The sequence below is a fragment of the Neomonachus schauinslandi genome, chromosome 2 (genome assembly GCF_002201575.2).
Source record: "Neomonachus schauinslandi chromosome 2, ASM220157v2, whole genome shotgun sequence".
Lineage (NCBI taxonomy): Eukaryota > Metazoa > Chordata > Mammalia > Carnivora > Phocidae > Neomonachus > Neomonachus schauinslandi.
Window position 1 is genome coordinate 85,252,462 of NC_058404.1, and position 18,951 is coordinate 85,271,412.

General features: G+C 36.5%; 2 protein-coding genes across 4 annotated transcripts in view; one reads left to right on the plus strand and one right to left on the minus strand.

Moving 5' to 3' along the window:
* Positions 1-6,285, plus strand: part of CLGN (calmegin) — a 58,809-nt gene extending 52,524 nt beyond the window's left edge. Inside the window, exons 13-15 of the mRNA XM_021679335.1 lie at positions 2,466-2,634; positions 3,886-3,986; positions 5,736-6,285. Of these exons, the coding sequence (XP_021535010.1) occupies positions 2,466-2,634; positions 3,886-3,986; positions 5,736-5,816 (351 nt within the window). The 3' untranslated portion in view covers positions 5,817-6,285. The remainder of the gene's footprint in view (positions 1-2,465; positions 2,635-3,885; positions 3,987-5,735) is intronic.
* Positions 6,286-12,351: 6,066 nt separating this feature from the next.
* SCOC (short coiled-coil protein) overlaps positions 12,352-18,951 on the minus strand; it is a 38,518-nt gene continuing 31,918 nt past the window's right edge. Inside the window, exons 2-4 of one of the 3 annotated variants that reach the window (XM_044912615.1) lie at positions 15,852-15,923; positions 15,424-15,504; positions 12,352-13,924 (exon numbers count right to left, since the gene is read on the minus strand). In XM_044912615.1, coding sequence (XP_044768550.1) covers positions 13,782-13,924; positions 15,424-15,504; positions 15,852-15,923 — 296 coding nt within the window. In that variant the 3' untranslated portion in view covers positions 12,352-13,781. Of the gene's footprint in view, positions 13,925-15,423; positions 15,508-15,851; positions 15,924-18,951 lie in introns of all 3 variants that reach the window. The other 2 variants (XM_044912614.1, XM_044912616.1) reach the window with 2 other exon arrangements.

The following is an 18,951-nucleotide window of genomic DNA, read 5'->3' on the forward strand; positions in this document are numbered from 1 at the left end:
CAGTTTTCTTGCTGGTTATGGGTCTGTTCAGGTTTTCTATTTCTTCCTGTTTCTGTTTTGGTAGTTTACACATCTCTAGGAATGCATCCGATTTCTTCCAGATTGCTTAATTTGTTGGCATATAATTACTCCTAATATGTTCTTATAATTGTTTGTATTTCTTTGGTGTTGTTTGTGATCTCTCCTCTTTCATTCATGATTTTATTTATTTGGGTCCTTTCTCTTTTCTTTTTGATAAGTTTGGCCAGGGGTTTATCAATCTTTTGTTTAATTTTTCAAATTTAATTTAATTTATTTTATTTTATTTATTTGAGACAGAGAGAGTGAGCAAGAGAGAGAGCATGAGTGGGATGGAGGGGGAGAGGGAGAAGCAGACTCCCCACTGAGCAGGGAGCTCAACGCCCGGCTTGATCCCAGGACCCTGGGATTATGACCTCAGCCGAAGGCAGACACTTAACTGACTGAGCCACCCAGGTGCCCAATCTTAGTAATTCTTTCAAAGAACCAGCTCCTAGTTTCGTTGATCTGTTCTACTATTCTTTTTGTTTCTATTCCATTGATTTCTTCTCTAATCTTTATTAATGCTCTTCTTCTCCTGGGTTTATGCTTTATTTGCTGTTCTTTCTCCAGCTCCTTTAGGTATAAGGTAAGGTTGTGTATTTGAGACCTTTCTTGTTTCTTGAGAAAGGCTTGTAGTGCTATATACTTCCCTCTTAGGACCGCCTTTGCTGCATTCTGAAGGTTTTGAACATTTGTGTTTTCATTTTCATTTGTTTCCATGAATTTTTTTTTAAAGATTTTATTTATTTATTTGACAGAGAGAGATACAGCAAGAGAAGGAACACAAGCAGGGGGAGTGGGAGAGGGAGAAGCAGGCTTCCCGCCGAGCAGGGAACCCGATGTGAGGCTCAATCCCAGGACTCTGGGATCATGACCTGAGCCGAAAGCAGGTGCTTAACGACTGAGCCACCCAGGTGCCCCTATTTCCATGAATTTTTTAAAATCCTTCTTTAATTTCATGGTTGGCCCATTCATTCTTTAGTAGGATGCTCTTTAGTCTCCAGGTATTTGAGTTCTTTCCAAATTTCCTCTTGTGATCGAGTTCCAGTTTCAAAGCATTGTAGTCTGATAATATGCAGGGAATAATCTCAATCTTTTGGTAATGGTTGAGACCTCTAATTTGTGATCCAGCGATCTATTTTGGAGAATGTTCCATGTGCAATCAAGACGAATGTGTATTCTATTGCTTTAGGGTGGAATGCTCTGAATATATCTGTGAAGTCCATCTGGTCCAGTGTGTCATTCAAAGTCCTTGTTTCCTTGTTGATTTTCTGCTTAGATGATCTGTCCACTGCAGTGAGTGGGATGTTTAAGTCCCCTACTATTATTGGATTATTATCGATGTGTTTCTTTGATTTTGTTATTAATTGGCTTACATAATTGGCTGCCCCCCATGTTAGGGGCATAAGTATTTACAATTGTTAGATCTTCTTGTTGGATAGACCCTTTAATTATGATATAGTGTCCTTCCGCATCTCTTATTACAGTCTTCGGTTCCAATTCTAATTTGTCGGGGTGCCTGGGTGGCTCAGTCGGTTAAGTGTTTGCCTTCAGCTCAGGTTGTGATCCCAGGGTCCTGGGATTGAGCCCCATGTCGGGCTCCCTGCTCAACAGGGAGTCTGCTTCTCCCTCTCCCTCTGCCGCTTCCCCTGCTTGGGTTCTCTCTCTCTCTGTCAAATAAATAAATAAAATCTTTAAAAAAATAAAATCTAATTTGTCTGTTATAAGGATTGCCACCCCAGCTTTCTTTTGATGTCCATTAGCATGAAAATTGATTTTCCACCCCCTCACTTTCAATCTGGAGGTGTCTTTGGGTCTAAAATGAGTCTCTTGCAGACAGCATATCGTTGGGTCTTGTTTTTTAATCCAGTCTGATACCCTGTGTCTTTTGATTGGGGCATTTAGCCCATTTACATTCAGGGTAACTATTGAAAGATAGGAATTTAGTGCCATTGTATTGCCTGTAAGGTGACTGTTACCGTATATTGTCTGTGTTCCTTTCTGGTCTATGTTGCTTTTAGGCTCTCTCTTTGCTTAGAGGACCCCTTTCAGTATTTCTTGTAGGGCTGGTTTGGTGATCACAAATTCTTTTACTTTCTGTTTGTCCTGGAAACTTATCTCTCCTCCTATTTTGAAAGACATCCTTGCTGTTTAAAGTATTCTTAGGTGCATATTTTTCTCATTTAGCACCCTGAATATGTCATGTCAGTCTTTTCTGGCCTGCCAGGTCTCTGTGGATAGGTCTGAGCAAGTGCTTCTTAAAAGCCATAAGCTAAATTTCCTATAAGTTTTTATTGCTGATTCACTGTGTTTGATATCAGTTATTGCAAAAAAAAAAAAAAACCCAAAACTTAAAAAATAGAGCTTTGCTTTTACTAAAAATAGCTTATGTTAAACTACCACAGAAAAAATATGAAGATTCAGAGTATAAAAAAACTGACATATGTAAACCACAAACAAAGGGAGCACTAGAGCAAGAAGTGAAGGAAAAGAAAGCTGCCCTGGAGAAACCAGTAGATTTGGAAGAAGAAAAGAAGCAAAGTGATGGTGAAACTCTTGAAACTGCTGAAAAAGGTAGGATAATGACAGGTAGGTAGGTAGCCAGCCAAAGGTAGGATAGTGATAGTGAGTTACAGTGGGGACCCTGGGCAAAGCTCCTAAAAAGAGCACATGATCTGGTAAACACTAGCTGTTGCACTTGATTATTGTCAAATATCTACCATCTGAATCCCCATGAGTCCATGACCGTGGCAGAGGGGAGTAATGGCCCCTGCCTGGATGCTGTACCCTGAGCAGTCGTCCTGCTTACAGTTCTTGTTTTCTAGGAAGAGAGAGGTTTAAGAGCAGGTGTGAACCCCATGTGTCGTAGCTGTTTGCAGGGGCTTTTCCTGTCCACAAGAATGTAGATGAGATGGGAGGCCAGACAGCACAGCCTCTATAGGAGAGGAATAGGTTTAAAATTCACACCCAGTCTTTTAGTAAAAGGCTGTTGTTCATCAGATAGTTTATCATATCGAAAGAATAATTTAATGGCCCGAAAGGACTGCTGCGTCATATGTCCCCTTTCCACCCTATACTAAACTCATCAACATGTTCGAACTGAAGAACTGAGGCTTTTTAGTGGGTCTCCATTGAGACTTGCTTACACTCATCTAGGTATTAATAAACTGTCAATATTTGCCAGGTGTCTCAAGTCAGGCTCCAGACTGAGCCCCTTACAACTTAAATTATGTCTTGAGCACTGTTTTTAACTTAATAATTGATGAAACAGTTGACTTAAAAATTATACTCTCAAAAAAATACACACAGATGCATATTTACATATGTATGTGTCCATATGTATACGCATATACACATATATATTTGCTTTTCATATTACATGTAGACTGAATGCTTAAGAATTTCTTAAACCTCTCTTCCCTCAAATATGATGATTTATATATAAAATGTTGTAAAATAATGAATATTTGCAATTAATTTTTTAGAAATTTCTCATGATAGAAATTGCTTTTAAATATTGGAATTTAAATAAATCCCCTTGTTGTATTTAATACTTCTCAGTAGCAAAATTCTAATTCAGGTCTTTGCCTGTAATAAAAATCTGTATTCTAGGGCGCCTGGGTGGCTCAGTCGTTAAGCGTCTGCCTTCAGCTCAGGTCATGATCCCAGGGTCCTGGGATCGAGTCCCGCATCGGGCTCCTTGCTTGGCAGGAAGCCTGCTTCTCCCTCTCCCACTCCCCCTGCTTGTGTTCCTGCTCTCGCTGTCTCTCTCTCTGTCAAAGAAATAAATAAAAATCTTTAAAAAAAAAAAAATCTGTATTCTAGAAGAGGAAGGTGAACCTGAGGAAAAGAGTGAAAAAGAAATTGAAATTATAGAAGGACAAGAAGAGGGTAATAAATCAAATAAGTCTGGATCAGAGGATGAGGTAAGCAACTCTTTAACAGAAAATAAACTAGATTTTATGTACGATTGTTATCCATAAAAATTATTTTAACAAAGCAGTCTGGTTTATAGAGAATTTTTTCAAGGTCCTACTGTACAAAAATTGGCCATATTTCTCCAAGCTTTCATAAGAGCCTCCATATTGTTTTTAAAATGTATCCATAAAGAAGGTAAGAAAATACTATAATTTATATCATCTTAATGCCTGATGAGAAACAGTATAAAGTAAGCCTGGGTTTTGCAAAATAGAGTTGCATCTGTAAAAAATTATGACTTTGTTAGTCTGTTGAAAATTATTATAAATAGACCATTTGAATATTTAAAAGGTAATTCTGTTTATTACAAGACAGTTTTCTTTATACCCATTATAAAAACATTCTCATGGTCTGAATAATTTATTGTCATATTTTGTAGTATTTCATTCATTGGGTAGTTGAGTAGTATCTGCCTGATAGGGTGTTTTTTCCTGAAATCTTTAATAAACTAGTTTTCCCATTAACTTGATATGTCTACCCCTTTCTGCATCCTGATATATAACAGAACTTTCTACAGTGCCTCTTTTTAGTCTGTTATTCTGGAACCAGATGCCATCCAGGATATGATTCAGAACCAGAGCTTTCTCTTTTTACCCAGCATGTTTTATCTGCTAGCCTTAGGAGCTACGTGACCTTACCCCAGTCACCCTACTCAGCACCCTCTAGGCAGTGCTAGGCAGGGGGAAATCACAGTTTCACCTGGCCTCTTGCATATGATGATGTAACCTTGCTGTTTTGTCTCTTTGAAGAAATCTCTCACATAAATTTGTTTTATTGTTATTGTTTGTTTTCTAAAGCCTATTCAGTACATATACTTAGGTACTGGTCTTAATGCCTTGTGAGTTCTTAAAGGGACTGTGGGGGAACATTAGTATGAATATCCACATTAGAGGAAGCTGGGTGAAGATAATTTCTTCCAGGACAGAGTTTTAAACAGTCATTGTCTCACCTGTCACTCTGAATAACAATACTTACAGTCATTCAGTTGAATATGTGTCTGGTTATATTTTGCTTCACAAAACATTTTATGTACCTTTAAAAATATTTTAATTCTGTCTTTGTCTTTTAGTCTTCTTATATGTCAGCGGGCTAAAATAAGCCAACTTTTATATAGTATGACCTTGAAAAATAATTATAACTATTTTGTATAATACCATATAATACCTTCATTATTTTATTTTGTTACACAAGTTTAATTTACATGTGAGTGCTTATTGGATAAGGAAAGAAAAAACCCAGACTATAAATTTGATGTTTCCCTTCCCTCTCTCCTAATTTTCTCAAAGTACTGTGTGTCATAAGTTCTGAAAAAGTTTCTGCGAATCTAGCTCAGCAGTCCATTACTTATAGAACTATCGTGATGAAGTTAGTGCTTAATATCCCACAATGAAAAGATCATATAGCCTTTAATTAGCTATGACATTGAGATTAAATTCCAAATGATAAAATCATGAATTGAGTTGTTAGCAGTATTCCTTGTCAGAGGACTTTGATAAGCAGAGTTATTCCAAAAATGTAATCATGCCAAAGGGTGAACAAATTAAAACATGTTAACTTAAGTACACATTTTTGATCAGCTTCGTGAATTAAAGAACACATATAAGGTAGCATTTGTTAGAACACGTATTTTTGAGAATAAGAAATTTAGTATTTACCCATTGTATGAGAACAACCATCTGCATCATTCTTTCTTCTAGATGAAAGAAGCGGATGAGAGCACGGGATCTGGAGATGGGCCAGTGAAGTCCGTACGCAAGAGAAGAGTACGAAAGGAATAAACTCTATTCAAGTATTTTTAATTCCTGAGCGAGATATTTGGCATTCTAACATCAGTGTGCTAGAGCCGAACTTGAGTCAATCTGCACGTTTCTAATATCTAGCAATGTTATTCTTTCAGACATTTATTTTAGTCTTTCTTTTCAGGAAAAAAAAAAACAAAAAACTTTGAATTTACCTGGTCTTTAAATTTAGAATAAAGGAGTGGCACGTTACTTATCCGATTTAAGAGATTACTATCATTAGAAGTTACCAAGTTTTAAAAGTTGGAGAAAGTTTTGGTTTGTACAGAGCAAAATAATATGCAGCAGCTTTCCTGCTGTTGGAAAATCAGTTACTAGAAATTCCTCTTAAATGGCTATATGACGCTGTAACGGTAGTTCTATAATAAAAATGAGAGTGTGTTCTGTTGTTCAGAGCTAAACACAATAAAGTTGCTGTATGGTTGTTTGATTCTGTCCACAGTTGAAAGTGTTGTATGTGGCCCCCATTTGCCTGGTTGTGTCAAATTACAGTTAGGGTCTGTTGTTCACTTAAATTATAGATTTCTTCGAAGAGGTGCTTTGTTGACAGGTCAACAAAACAGAAAAGTCTTAGGTGTCAGTCATAGAATCACTGGTTAATAGTGCAGCATATTTTACATTTGAATGCAAAGATAATAGGTTCATCAGAATATAATGGTGTACGGATACTTTTTAAGCCTTTATAATTGTTTTATGCCAGAACGGCTTACCCTACTCAGAAGATTGCTTATGCATACATTGCTCTTGAAAATAAAATTTAAACATTTTTCCTTCTTTAAACTACACCCTCTTTAAAAGGTAAATTATTGAGGGGGGAGCTTTAAATTATTTTCTTTTTTCTGGTCATTAAGAGATTCTAATAGGGAATAGATATCAGTCATCCTGCTTTGTATTTTTATCTTGCTTTTTTCCTGACAAATTCAAATCTATTTTAAGGCTGTTATCTAGCTTCAAAGCTGCCTCTAAGGTAGATAGTAGATATTGCTCCTCTTTTTAAAGTAGTTACCAGAAATCACAGAACTACATTAGAGTGGAGCTGTGTCATTCCATTTAAAATATTTTAAGAACTTTTTATGTTTGGGTAACAGGTTAGGCCCTTCGCAAGGGGATCCGAATCTTTGAGACCATGGAACTACTTTAATACTAACTATCGAGGGAACTTTACACTAGTTGGGTAATATTTTGGATTTCTTCATGTACATATACAACCCAACCCTCGGCAAGCTTCGACTCAGTTCCCACATGGCTGCTCCCCAGTCAGACAGAGCGCACGTATAAGGAAAACGAGACTCACTTCTCTTCTTACTAAAGTTAAGACAAATAAGCCAGTAATACTATTCACTCCTTATCTCAGAGAGTGAATTGAAAATAAGTGCTTTATTCTCATTGCCGTGTACTGACTTTCATAAACTGGTGGTGGAAAATCTTAACAGTTAACCATAGTTTGTGTTTATTTAATACTAACCAAACTTGACACATCTTGCAAGGACTCCCTTTCTTGCTTTGTATTTGGAACATTCCCAATGAACTAGACATATCGAGTGATTGATTCTAGAGGAGAATGTTTCTGAAAGTAAACTACTTCAGGAGAGAAATCCTTAATTTTATGGAAACCTTCTTGCCTGACAAGTGTCTTGTATGTGAACATTTTTTCCTAAAGATTTATTAAAGCTTTTTTTACTTTCTTGGTTGCAGATTCATTTTAAAGTGAGTGTTTGGTTAAACTCCATGAGCTTGCAGTGGTAGAATCTGGGCAACCCGTTTTGCCAGCTCCCTGCTCCTTCCTGTGGGGATACCCGCTGTGGGTATATTACGGCTGATAGGTTTAACCAAAACTTAAACTTTTATGTAAATATGTGTGCTAGATCCATGCAGTCGATAAAGCGTAGAGTCTTCCTTAATAACAAGATGGCTTTTTCCTTTTACCACCCTATTCTGACTTTGTTTAAAATGACTTAAATTTTATCCTTTTCTCTAATAAAGGAGAAAAAGAAGTGTATTTTGCTTTTATTTTAGTTGGCCTTTTTAGAGGCTTTTCAACTTGACCAGGCTAATGAGCTTCCTTTTTCTTCAGTATCTTTTTAAGATAGCCTCGCTTCCATTCATCGCTTCTCTAGGAAGACACATATTACTAGGATCAGTAGCCTTTTTGAAGTGTCAGGCCACATTTGCAAGAGACACAGGATGGAACTGCCTCTATGTTACAATTAACCACTAGCAGTGAATTTAATGTATCTTAGAAATTTAGAACAGTAATCCAGAAATGGTTTTTTATAGTATTGTGACTATGTTTTGACTTTAGCAGGATTTAGGGATGAACTATCACATGGCTCATATCAGATAACTACTTCAGTCTCTTATGTAAATGAATAATAGCATTTCTACATAAATTTTAATAATCTCATCCCAGATTTTAGCTCCCACGCATTCTCATAGTATGACAGCTGTGAGGAGTTTCGAAAAGAAAATCCTTAATCTGACATGCCAGATGACGTAGGCTGATGAGAGAGAAAATGTATTTGCGAATGCATTTGGAGTTTGTCTCTGGAAATGCAAATGCATGGAGGAGCAATGGTAGTTTTAGGGGAGGTAGGCAATAGGATGATTGGATCTTTTAACGCCTAGCATAGTGTCTTACCACATAGTTGGTTTTTGTTCAGTGAATACACGGTTATGTTCTTTGTAAAATTTGGGAATATTCTCAAGTTTTGATAACTTAACCATTTGGTAAGCCATCTATGAGTAATACATAAAATCTAAAATACAGTAAATACATTATACAAGTGATTTGACGTAATACTTTAGCTTCTGTCATCACTCCTCCCCATCCACCTCCATTATAAGGTAAATTCAATCCTAAGGCCAACCTAAAGTTCTTGTTATGGTAAATTTGTGTTTAAATGCCATGAAGTCTCTATGATTTAAGAGAAATAAACTGCAGTTTTGTTTTTCAGCCAGAGTAGCTAAAAGGCTGTTAAGTCATTCTCTCTACCAATTCTTAAACAAACTTGAATGTGATCACATTTTCTGTTCCTTCATGATTTGCAAGCGGTCTTAAAACTAAAGTAATCTCTTGGTCTTCGCTGGTAATTTTGATTGTTTCAGGAATGAAGAAATATCTGCCTGAAAACCACCAGAGGGTGTTAACTCCAGAGGGAAAAACTGACCAGGGAAAGTGAAGAAAGGTTTTACTTTCTTCAGAATTAAGATAGTTTTGCTTTGCTTTGGACCACAAAGTTAATTTTGGATTCTATAATTCACCTCTCATTTTTCTTTTGGAAGAAGGACACGATCAAAGGGGAAGAGTAATGGACAGGAATAGAAATGTGACATTATAAACTAGTGGGGGTTCTATGCTTAGATGATTTTGGTAACTTTTCTGCAAAAATTTTTGTTGCAAAGAACAAAAAATCTGTGAAAAGCTAAAGTGTTTTCATGTTTGACACAAAAATTCATTTAGCAGCCAAACCTGACCTCCCCGACAGGCCTTTATCATACACTTAGTATTAAATTCATATATTTGTTACAAAAATCTTAATGTATTTGATTACAGGTGCTGTCCCAAACCATATTCATAATTCTTTATGTAATCTGAAAAATTCCAAATTCTGAAACATCTGGTCCCCAGAATTCCACATAAGGGATGGTGATCTATATAGTTAATCGGCTATAAATAAAGTCCAAAGGGAATATAAAGAGGACAAATTCTGAATGGAATGCTATTATCAGTATTGAGGGAGGTCCTACTGGGGGAGAGGTGGTTGAGGAAAGAGGTGTGCTGATTTTCCTGCCAATCATTCCACCAGCATTTAGACTAGAAGTATTAAAGAAAAAATTATTCTGACACTTGTTAAAACAGTGAGGAAGACCTTATTCTAGCTACTACAATAGGTGCCAAAGACTGTCACAGTGGAGGAGAGATACTTCGCTCAACTCCAAATACAGCAAAGACAGCTGGGATTTAAAGTCAGTGAGCAAAATCGGGGGAGAGGGAAAATTACTAAGGAGACATCAAGGGTAGGGGAATGCTTGCTAAACTGATTTAACCCTGGAAAACCAGGGTGATCAGATGCTGAGAGTGAGGGAATTCCTTCTAAACCGACTTAGCAGGATTCTTTGGAAAACTGGCAGTCAGGCCAGAGAGGGGCCTCTGAGGTCTAGTCGAAAAGAAGGCTCAGAAGAGGCTGGTTAAAGTTTGGTCACGGAGAGAGTCTATGTCAGAAGCTAGACACAGTCCCTGTGCACACTGTTTACCATCTATATTTCTAATGTAGAAATTGATAGCCTGAAGTGAGATACTGTCATAAGGAAAACAATGTTTAGCATTGGCTTACCTAATTCACATGACAAACAGCTGGGACTTGCATTTCAGGTAACATTTTGTCACCTACTGAGCTGATAGCTCCATGGGTAGCAGTTGGAAAAGTCAGAATGTGAAATGAATTGCCTGGTCCTTGATGTTTTTAGCAAGGCATCACAAGAAAGAATTGACCAGTCTCCCAAGTGGAGATGGAATAGAGAAACTGAATCAGATACTAGGAACCTCAAAGGATTAGAAAGGCCAAGTGCTTCTGTACCCTTCTATACCAAAAAAAGGTCTGTTTTCTTTTTGAGCTGTGGGAGGCTGAGGGGGAAGCCCAGCAAGACCTCTCTGTCACATGGTAAGCCAAACAAAGGGATCCATCCCTGCAGTGATAATCTGGGTGTTAGCATTCCCAGGGCAGTCTTCTTTTCAGTTGGTCTCAAGGTAGCCTCCACTAAAGAGGCAGGGTCCTGTGATGATGAAAGCATACTTTGAGAATTTGGTCTAGAGAAGTGCTTGATTGTGATTCCTAACAGGTGGAACTAGAAACAAGAATTTTTGAGGGAACTTTACTTCCAAAGAAATGTGAGCTTGGCCTTAAAACAATGGGCACCAAGCTCATGCCAGCAATAAGCGCACTACTATTTTAACAACTCCCAGAAAGGGCAAATTCCCAGCCTCTACTTCAGACAGAGCCATGGAGAGAAGTGGATAAGAATAACTTTCCGGAGTGGAAGCCATTGAGGGTAATGAACAAGGGAGTCTCTTGCCAGAGAGCAGAATCAGGGTCTGATCAAGGAGCTTTTTTTTTTTTTTTTTTTTGGTCAGAAACAGCACAAGCAGGGGGAGCGGCAGGCAGGGGGAGAGGGAGAAGCAGGCTCCCCGCTGAGCAAGGAGCCCATTGCGGGACTCGATCCCAGGACCCTAAGATCACAACCTGAGCAGAAGACACTTAACCAACTAAGCCACCCAGGTGTCCCAAGGAACTTCTTTATCATCAGGGTCACACTCTTCTTAGGGTTTCCCAGGAATATCCCCACAGTCGCTTTGAATCAATACATGTTCCCCTTTATTCCATTTTCTAAGTTGAGAGGTTTTATTTGGGTTTCCTGTCCTCACTACACCATTATAAATGGGCAGACTTAAGGGTGAGAGGAAATAATTTGCCCATCAGTTTAGACGTTGTCAGACTATTAGAAGCCACATCTACAACTGATGGACCTTGATGAAGATCCTGGATTTTGAGTTGAATCAGTAACTGGTGAGGAGGGGTTGAGTATGTTCTGTGCATGGGAAGAAGGTTGTGCACAGAGACTTAATAGCAAGAGAAGAATGCTGTGGCTGCTGGTTGCTACCAGAATCCTCCATGTGCTTTTACGGTAATAAAGTTATAGCTGGAATATGGCTTCTAGCCAAAGACTACATTTCTCAGCTCCTGCAATCTAGATGTAACTAAGTCTCCTCACCATTGGAATGTAAGAAAACGTATGTGCCCTTTCCAGGCAGGCCTAACCCTTTAAACTTTGCATACGTGTCCCATGTAGTTTCTCTGTAAATTAGAATAGTGATTAGTTAGAGTGATTTAGAAGCCATGGTCGAAAATGGCAGAGCTATCCTCAACTCAAGTCCCTGAATCATTATGTGGAACAAAGCCTGCTAGCTTGCAGTGTTTAACATCAAGACCATTAGTTGGGAGAGAAACTTCTATATTATTTTATTAGCGTATCTCTTGTTACAGGAGCTTAGCCTAACCTAAAAATTATAACCACCTTTCCCCTGGCAATCCTGGATCTGTCTCCGAATTCTTTGTTTTATTTCAAAAACTTAATGTATAATATCCTGTAACATTTGGTTGTTTTTTTTTTTTTTTAACGATTTTATTTATTCGACAGAGACACAGCGAGAGAGGGAACACAAGCAGGGGGAGTGGGAGAGGGAGAAGCAGGCTCCCGGCCGAGCAGAGAGCCCGATGCGGGGCTCGATCCCAGGACCCCGGGATCATGACCTGAGCCGAAGGCAGACGCTTAACGTCTGAGCCACCCAGGCGCCCCCTGTAACATTTGTTTTAATAAAAATATTCCCCTACACATACAGTAACTAGTACTTAAATAAGATACGCTACTTAACCCTGTGGCTTTGAACAACCCTGGATATACCACTACACCATTATACACACCACAGTTACTATATTAACACACACACAATCTCTGAAACAGCTTTTTATTAAACAGCAAAGCAAAATTGCAACACAATTTTAAATGTTTGTAAATTAGGTCACAAAAGGGATGCAAAATATTTGCAGTATAACTATTATATTCATACAGCTAAAGTCATTCATTGAATCGTACACCAATACAAACATAAGATTATTCCAGGATTAAAAGCCCAAATCTAACAACCAAAACTGTATTAGTGGATCTCTTTTCCTATTTAACATTTTAACACTACTTCTGATACTAATTTTCTTACCAGATGGAATCTACAAACTAAATTTTTAGAAACCGTAAAAGAGTGACTAAAACTCTGCAAACCAAGTAGTTTACAGAAAATTCTCTAGTATACATGTAAAACTCCCTCATTTTATTATTCATGATTCCGATACTAATACACCCTAAAGGGACTTTGCAAAAGATCTGCTGGGTACTATAAATAAAGGTTAAGACTAAACTCTTTGTAACTGTTCTCTTCCAGATGTGATTGACATAAGGTTAGTCACATTTAATCTACTTTCTCGGAGATATATATATATATATATATACACATATATCTAGTCTGTGTCAGAGATCACACAAATCTGGAGTAAAAACATTTTGGAGTTGGTTACTACTGTTTGCCAGGTACCTTTTCCATCCTATTAATGTTTTTCTCAAAATTTTCTATTCCAAATGTATAACCAGAGCTCATCTTTCCAGATACTAATCTTTCTCCACGTTTTGTGCAAAGGAAGGTTTTAACAACCAAACCTTCCCAATTTGACAATTCCGTTGCAAAGAAAAGTCTTCATACTTATAGCCTCTGTTTTCAACTGATTAAAGAGAAACCAACAATCCTATCTTATTATTAACTATGAGAAGCCCTAACTGAGAAAGTATCTTATTTTAGTAAGTTTCAACAATTCAAGCTCAGGTTACTCTCACGGATGATTAACTATTAAAATTACTTTTACAAATGTAAAACCAATTTTTTCCTTAGGGGAAGGGAAATGGAAAGGAAGAAGCAAATGGAGAAGAGGCACAACATGGTGGACAGGGTACATAAAGCTGTGCGTTCAGTACATGATTTTGGTCACTTTTCACAACACGGTGGTTATTTTCTTGTATCTCTTACTATGCCTATAATAAAAGACAGTGCTAAACTTATAAATCAAAGCAAATTTGATAAAACATTCATTTTCAAGTTTCATAAATATATGCATTTCTAATTATAAAGTCTCTACATTTGCACGTTTTCATAGACTAACATATTATACACAAACTCATGAAGTCTTCCATTATGCTCTTAATTTTGCCTAGATCTGACATTATCTTCATAAATATTCAATTAAGCCACAAACAAAAGTACTATAACTTTTTAAATCTATCCAGGTTTTAAAGAAAAAAAGATGAGCAGCAATTCCATAAAACAGAAGGGATGTCAATCCCTTACTTTCTTTTGCTTTTTGTGTCAGTTGTTTGAAAAACACTAGAAGCTGACATGAGGTTTTCTATATATTGTCCAAGAACTTGGTTTTCTGATTTTAGCTTCAGATTTTCTTCCTTAACTGCATCTACTCTTGCGGAGAGGTCTGTATTTAAGAATAAAAAAGTCCAGTATCAATAAAATGATGGCAATGACTCCATATTATAAAAGACTTAAAATTCATTCTTAAGAGAGAGAACACAATCTTTAAATTTTCTGCTTTTAAATTCAGGTAACTTTAGAAATTAAGGTAAACAAAGTAAACTGAGTGCAAGTTAATAGCCAAAATTCTTAAAAAGAGATTTCACATTAGACTAAATGTTGGCAAATAGCATCTATGTTGAGTAGTTATTTCTTAAAATGGTTATTTCCATAAGATACGGACTTGGTTTTTAAAATGTGAATTTTGATTCATGTCTTACCAACATAAAAAAAACTGTAACATCTTTGTTAGAAATGCTTAAGAAAATGTGGCAGGCAAATACAACTCAGTTTATGCACTGGATATGGAAAGTCAGTTTCCAAGCAATTGAGCATTTTGTATTTTTACATTTGCAAGAAATTCAAAAGACATAGTTCTTAATGATCAAATAAAACATTCTCTCCATTCATTCATTTAACAACTAAGTATTGGGTGCCCTTTAAGAGCCAGGCACTTTCTAGAGGCAACTGTAACAAAAGCCCTTGCCCTCACAGAGCTTACATTCTAATGCGCATGTGGGCACATGTGCATTTGGGGGGCTCCAACCAAGTAGGGGTCAGGAGAAAAAAGAAGGGTAAGAGTCCCAGGAAGCAAAAGGGAAGCTGCCTTTTTATATTCATATAGTCAGCGATATTTTGATAAAGGGAATTTGACCAGAGACCTAAAAGAAATGAGGGAATGAGCCATATAGAATGTGAACACCTAAGGGAAAGAGATTCAAGCAGAGAACAGCAACCACTAAGACCCTCAGTAAAAGTTTGCTGAAAGAACAGCAAGGAGGTCAGTGTCTGAGGTAGAATGAATGAGGCAGAGTGTGACATGACTGACTCTGAAAGGTAAAAGGAGGTAACAGATTTCCAGAGAGTAACCTGGCTTTTATTAACTGTGAAATGGGAAGCCACTGAAATGACATGATCTGCTCACCCTGCTATTAAAACAAAACAAAACACCCACAACCTCTTAATTTCATTAAAAACCAAGATGTTTCAGTGGTAGTATTAATTTTATGTAAGACATTCAGAAAATGAAAAAACTCCGATCAACCCACTTTTAATCTCTGAAGCTAAAACACTTTTAAAGTAAAAACTTTAGTATAAGCTTTATTAAATTGGACTTAGTAATAACACAGTGCAGGGGCTTAAGGGGCTCTCATGTAATAAACAGCATTACATTAACCCCAGAGGGATGCACAGGAACACTATTTGACTTTCTTATTGAAGCACATCTGTTCTTTAAAATCACTAGCCAAAGCTGCAGGCAGGAGGGAAAAGAAACTATTGAAATGGACTTTGAAGTTTATACTTTTAAAAACTGGGGACACGCTAACAAAATTTAGCAAAACAAATGCTTACAATTTCAACTAATTAGATATTATTCAAGAAAACTACAAAATGGAAGCTAACCTTCAAGTGTGTGTTGAAGTTCCAACACTTGATTAATAAGTCGTGTTTTTTCCTCCAGTTCCACCTGATTTTCAGCATCCACTGCTGTAATACAAAGGTTCAGATTTACTATTAATTAACATTAGGTACCATTTGTGTAGTGTAGCACTTAAAGATATGCAAAATTTTTTATATTCATTATCTTACTTGACTTAAACAAGAGCCCTGTAAAGGAAACAGTTAGATGCCCACATGGCAGATACGGACACCAAGGTGAAGATAAATTGTTTTGCCATTATCAATCCTTTCTAGAACTAGAGAGGATATAAGTAAGTAAATTAGCCAAATCCAAGCCTCTAAATATTGCTTCTCTGTTCTTTCCATTGCTTAATTAAGCCAAAAGCATCCACAAAACCAGGAACTCACAAAAAGGAAAATAAAGCACATACCATCCATGTCGGCATTCATCATCTCGGGTAACAAGCTTTTGGGTCTTGGGTACAAAATCCTTGATGAATGGTCTGCAATAAGAGAAAGTTAGAAACAGAAACATATAGCAATAAAATACCACTGTACATTTATTAAATTTTTTAAAGGAGATAATGATCAAAGTTATGGAAGAACAAATATAAAATATTAGAAATTTTAAATATGTTATCTTCTTGGAAAGCAGTATGGTAATAACTTATACTCACAAAAACATTTAAATATTTTTTAATAAGCAATTTTGTTCTTGGAAATTTAACCTAAGGAAAATTACAAAGAAGGAAAAAAATTATATACATAAAAATTCACTTCAACCTTATTTACAACCCATGAAATTGGAAACAACAGAAACTGTCCATTCAGAGTCTAGTTAATAACTGTAGTTTCTAATCTAGTGGCTACTAAAAATAATTATGATGACTATAACATGGAAGAATGTTTACAAAATTGTGTATTCACTGATGTAAATTATGTAAAATACACATAAATACAAATAAAGAGAACAGCAAAATGAAAAAAGCTCTTATGTTAAGGATGATGATAGGGATAAAGACAAATCTCTTTAAAAATATTTTTCATTATTAAAGAATTACTTTACAGGAGTGCCTGGGTGGCTCAGTCGTTAAGCGTCTGCCTTCAGCTCAGGTCATGATCCCAGGGTCCTGGGATCGAGCCCCATATTGGGTTCCCTGCTCAGCGGGAAGCCTGCTTCTCCCTCTCCCACTCCCCCTGCTTGTGTTCCCTCTCTCGCTGTGTCTCTCTCTGTCAAATAAATAAATAAAATCTTTAAAAAATAAAAATAAAAAAAATAAAGTATTACTTTACATATGCCGTTTAATACTTTTAATTGATAAAGTTCAAGAGAAAAATACTAGCTATCTGAAACACTAATACGGGAAAAATGAAAAATATTAACTTGTTACCTCCTGGTTATGGTTAAAACAGATTAATTAGGATGTGTATAAGGAAATAAATATCAACATTTTATTGTTTCTGTAAAAGGTTCCAAAATATTGGGGCACTTGGGTGGCTCAGTTGGTTAAGCATCTAACTCTTGATTTCGGTTCAGGTCCTGATCTCAGGATCATGAGATCAAGCCCTGTGATAGGCTTCACACTTAGTACAAAGTCTGCTTAAGATTCTCTGTCTTCTCCCTCTGCCCAACCCTCCACCCACAGGTGTGTTCTCTCTAAAAATTTCCAAAATATTAAAACATAAAATTCCTGTGAAACATGTTCTGCTCTATAGCTAACATTCATTTCATATTCAGTGTGCTCAAGATTTTTAAATAAGCCAGATTATTACTGGAAACAGATCTGGTAAGCAATCTAATCTACTCACTGAAGCAATTTAGACCTGTCAATATTGTTACTCTTTCAACAAATTATTTATAGAGCACCTTCTATACCAAAGCATTCTTATGCCTCTATATGCTAAATAGTAGAACCCCGACCTACTGAACAAGGATGTCTACATTCTAGAACTAGAATCATAAGAGTTATCAGTGTATTGAATATTCCCTCACAGTTTCAGTTAATAAAATTGCGTGACACTTCAGATACTAGCATGAACGTGAAAATAAAATGCTCAGTGTATGTATAAACTACCTCTGAAATAAGAGATCACTTGTCTATGTAAACATCCTTTACATAGCATTATTAAAGAATTAGCTAGCTACAAATGGTATAAAACCGACCTAATGTTTAATAATTATCTACTCTGAGTCTTTTAGCATCTATCTACTTATCTAGCATTAGAGCTACTTTCCCTCAAATTGTTTTCATATGGCTTTAATTCTCAGGTTCTTTGCACTTCTGAGAAAGTTCACACATATATATGTGATATAATATGTACATATTATATACATGTTACATCTGCATTATACATATGTAATACATCACGTACATAATATGTAATATGCATATAAACTTTTTCTGAAGTACAAAGAACCTGAGAAGTAAAACCATGTGAAAAAGATGTAATATATATAGTTACATATATATTATATACTATATGTAATATATAAACATATATTAATATGTAATACATATTAGTACATCTACATGAATCCAAGTAGACTGATTACTAAAAATCTCTTCAAAAATTCTTTATATTATTCAACTTCAAAAATTATCCTTCTCCATTCAGTCAACAACATATTGCTTTATAACTGAAGAGGTGGCGTGTTAGCAGTGAAAACTTTATTTGGCACTTGACATAGCGAAGAGCACTTTTCCTACCATTTCAGCTACTGACCTGGCTAACACAGGTCTGGGATGGATGACATAGGCAACAGCCAAAAGCAAAAGTGATCCTGGGAGTACCCAGCAACAGTAGCCTGCAGCTTGGCTATTTCCCCTGCTAAATAATATACAAAAGTGCTTCAAAATCCTAATATTTAGTGTTTTTAAGAATACAAAACAAAATTTTCATGACAGCTGAGAAGAGTTATAAAATACACAAGCAAAGCAACATGTAATCATGCAATCAATGCAACTGACTTTGAAATTAGGTTTAGTATAGGGATGTGGAATACTTCTTTTGCCGATGTTTCAGTCTAACACTAAAATTAAACCAAAAATTCTTCTACAAAAGTAAAGTGTTCCAAATTGATCAATGTAATAATGAAGCCAGTTTCTGAAATTTTGGCCACAAGGAACCCAAACGATAGAAAATCTTTGTATGGTTTATCAACAGTTTGACTTCATCTGAAAAAAAAATGAAAGAAAAAAAGGCAGAAAAATGGGGTGGAGGAGGCTTATTAGAGGGAAAATGAAGCTTAGAAACACACATTGAAGACTGGGGTGGAGGCAAGAGCACAAAAGCCCAGTGGGCACAAGGACAGTGCTATGCGATATACAACACAACCCAAGAGAACACTATTCACATCATAGTCTGTGTAAGATTGCACCTCGAGGATTGTACAGTGCAAAATCTGCCAACTCTATGTGGCAGCCCTGGGCAAAAGGGTATTCATGACTCTTCAATGAAGCAGACAAGAGCACTGCCAGCTACCTCTGCGCAGTAAGAAAGACAAACAGCAATTTTCTCGTATTCTGATGT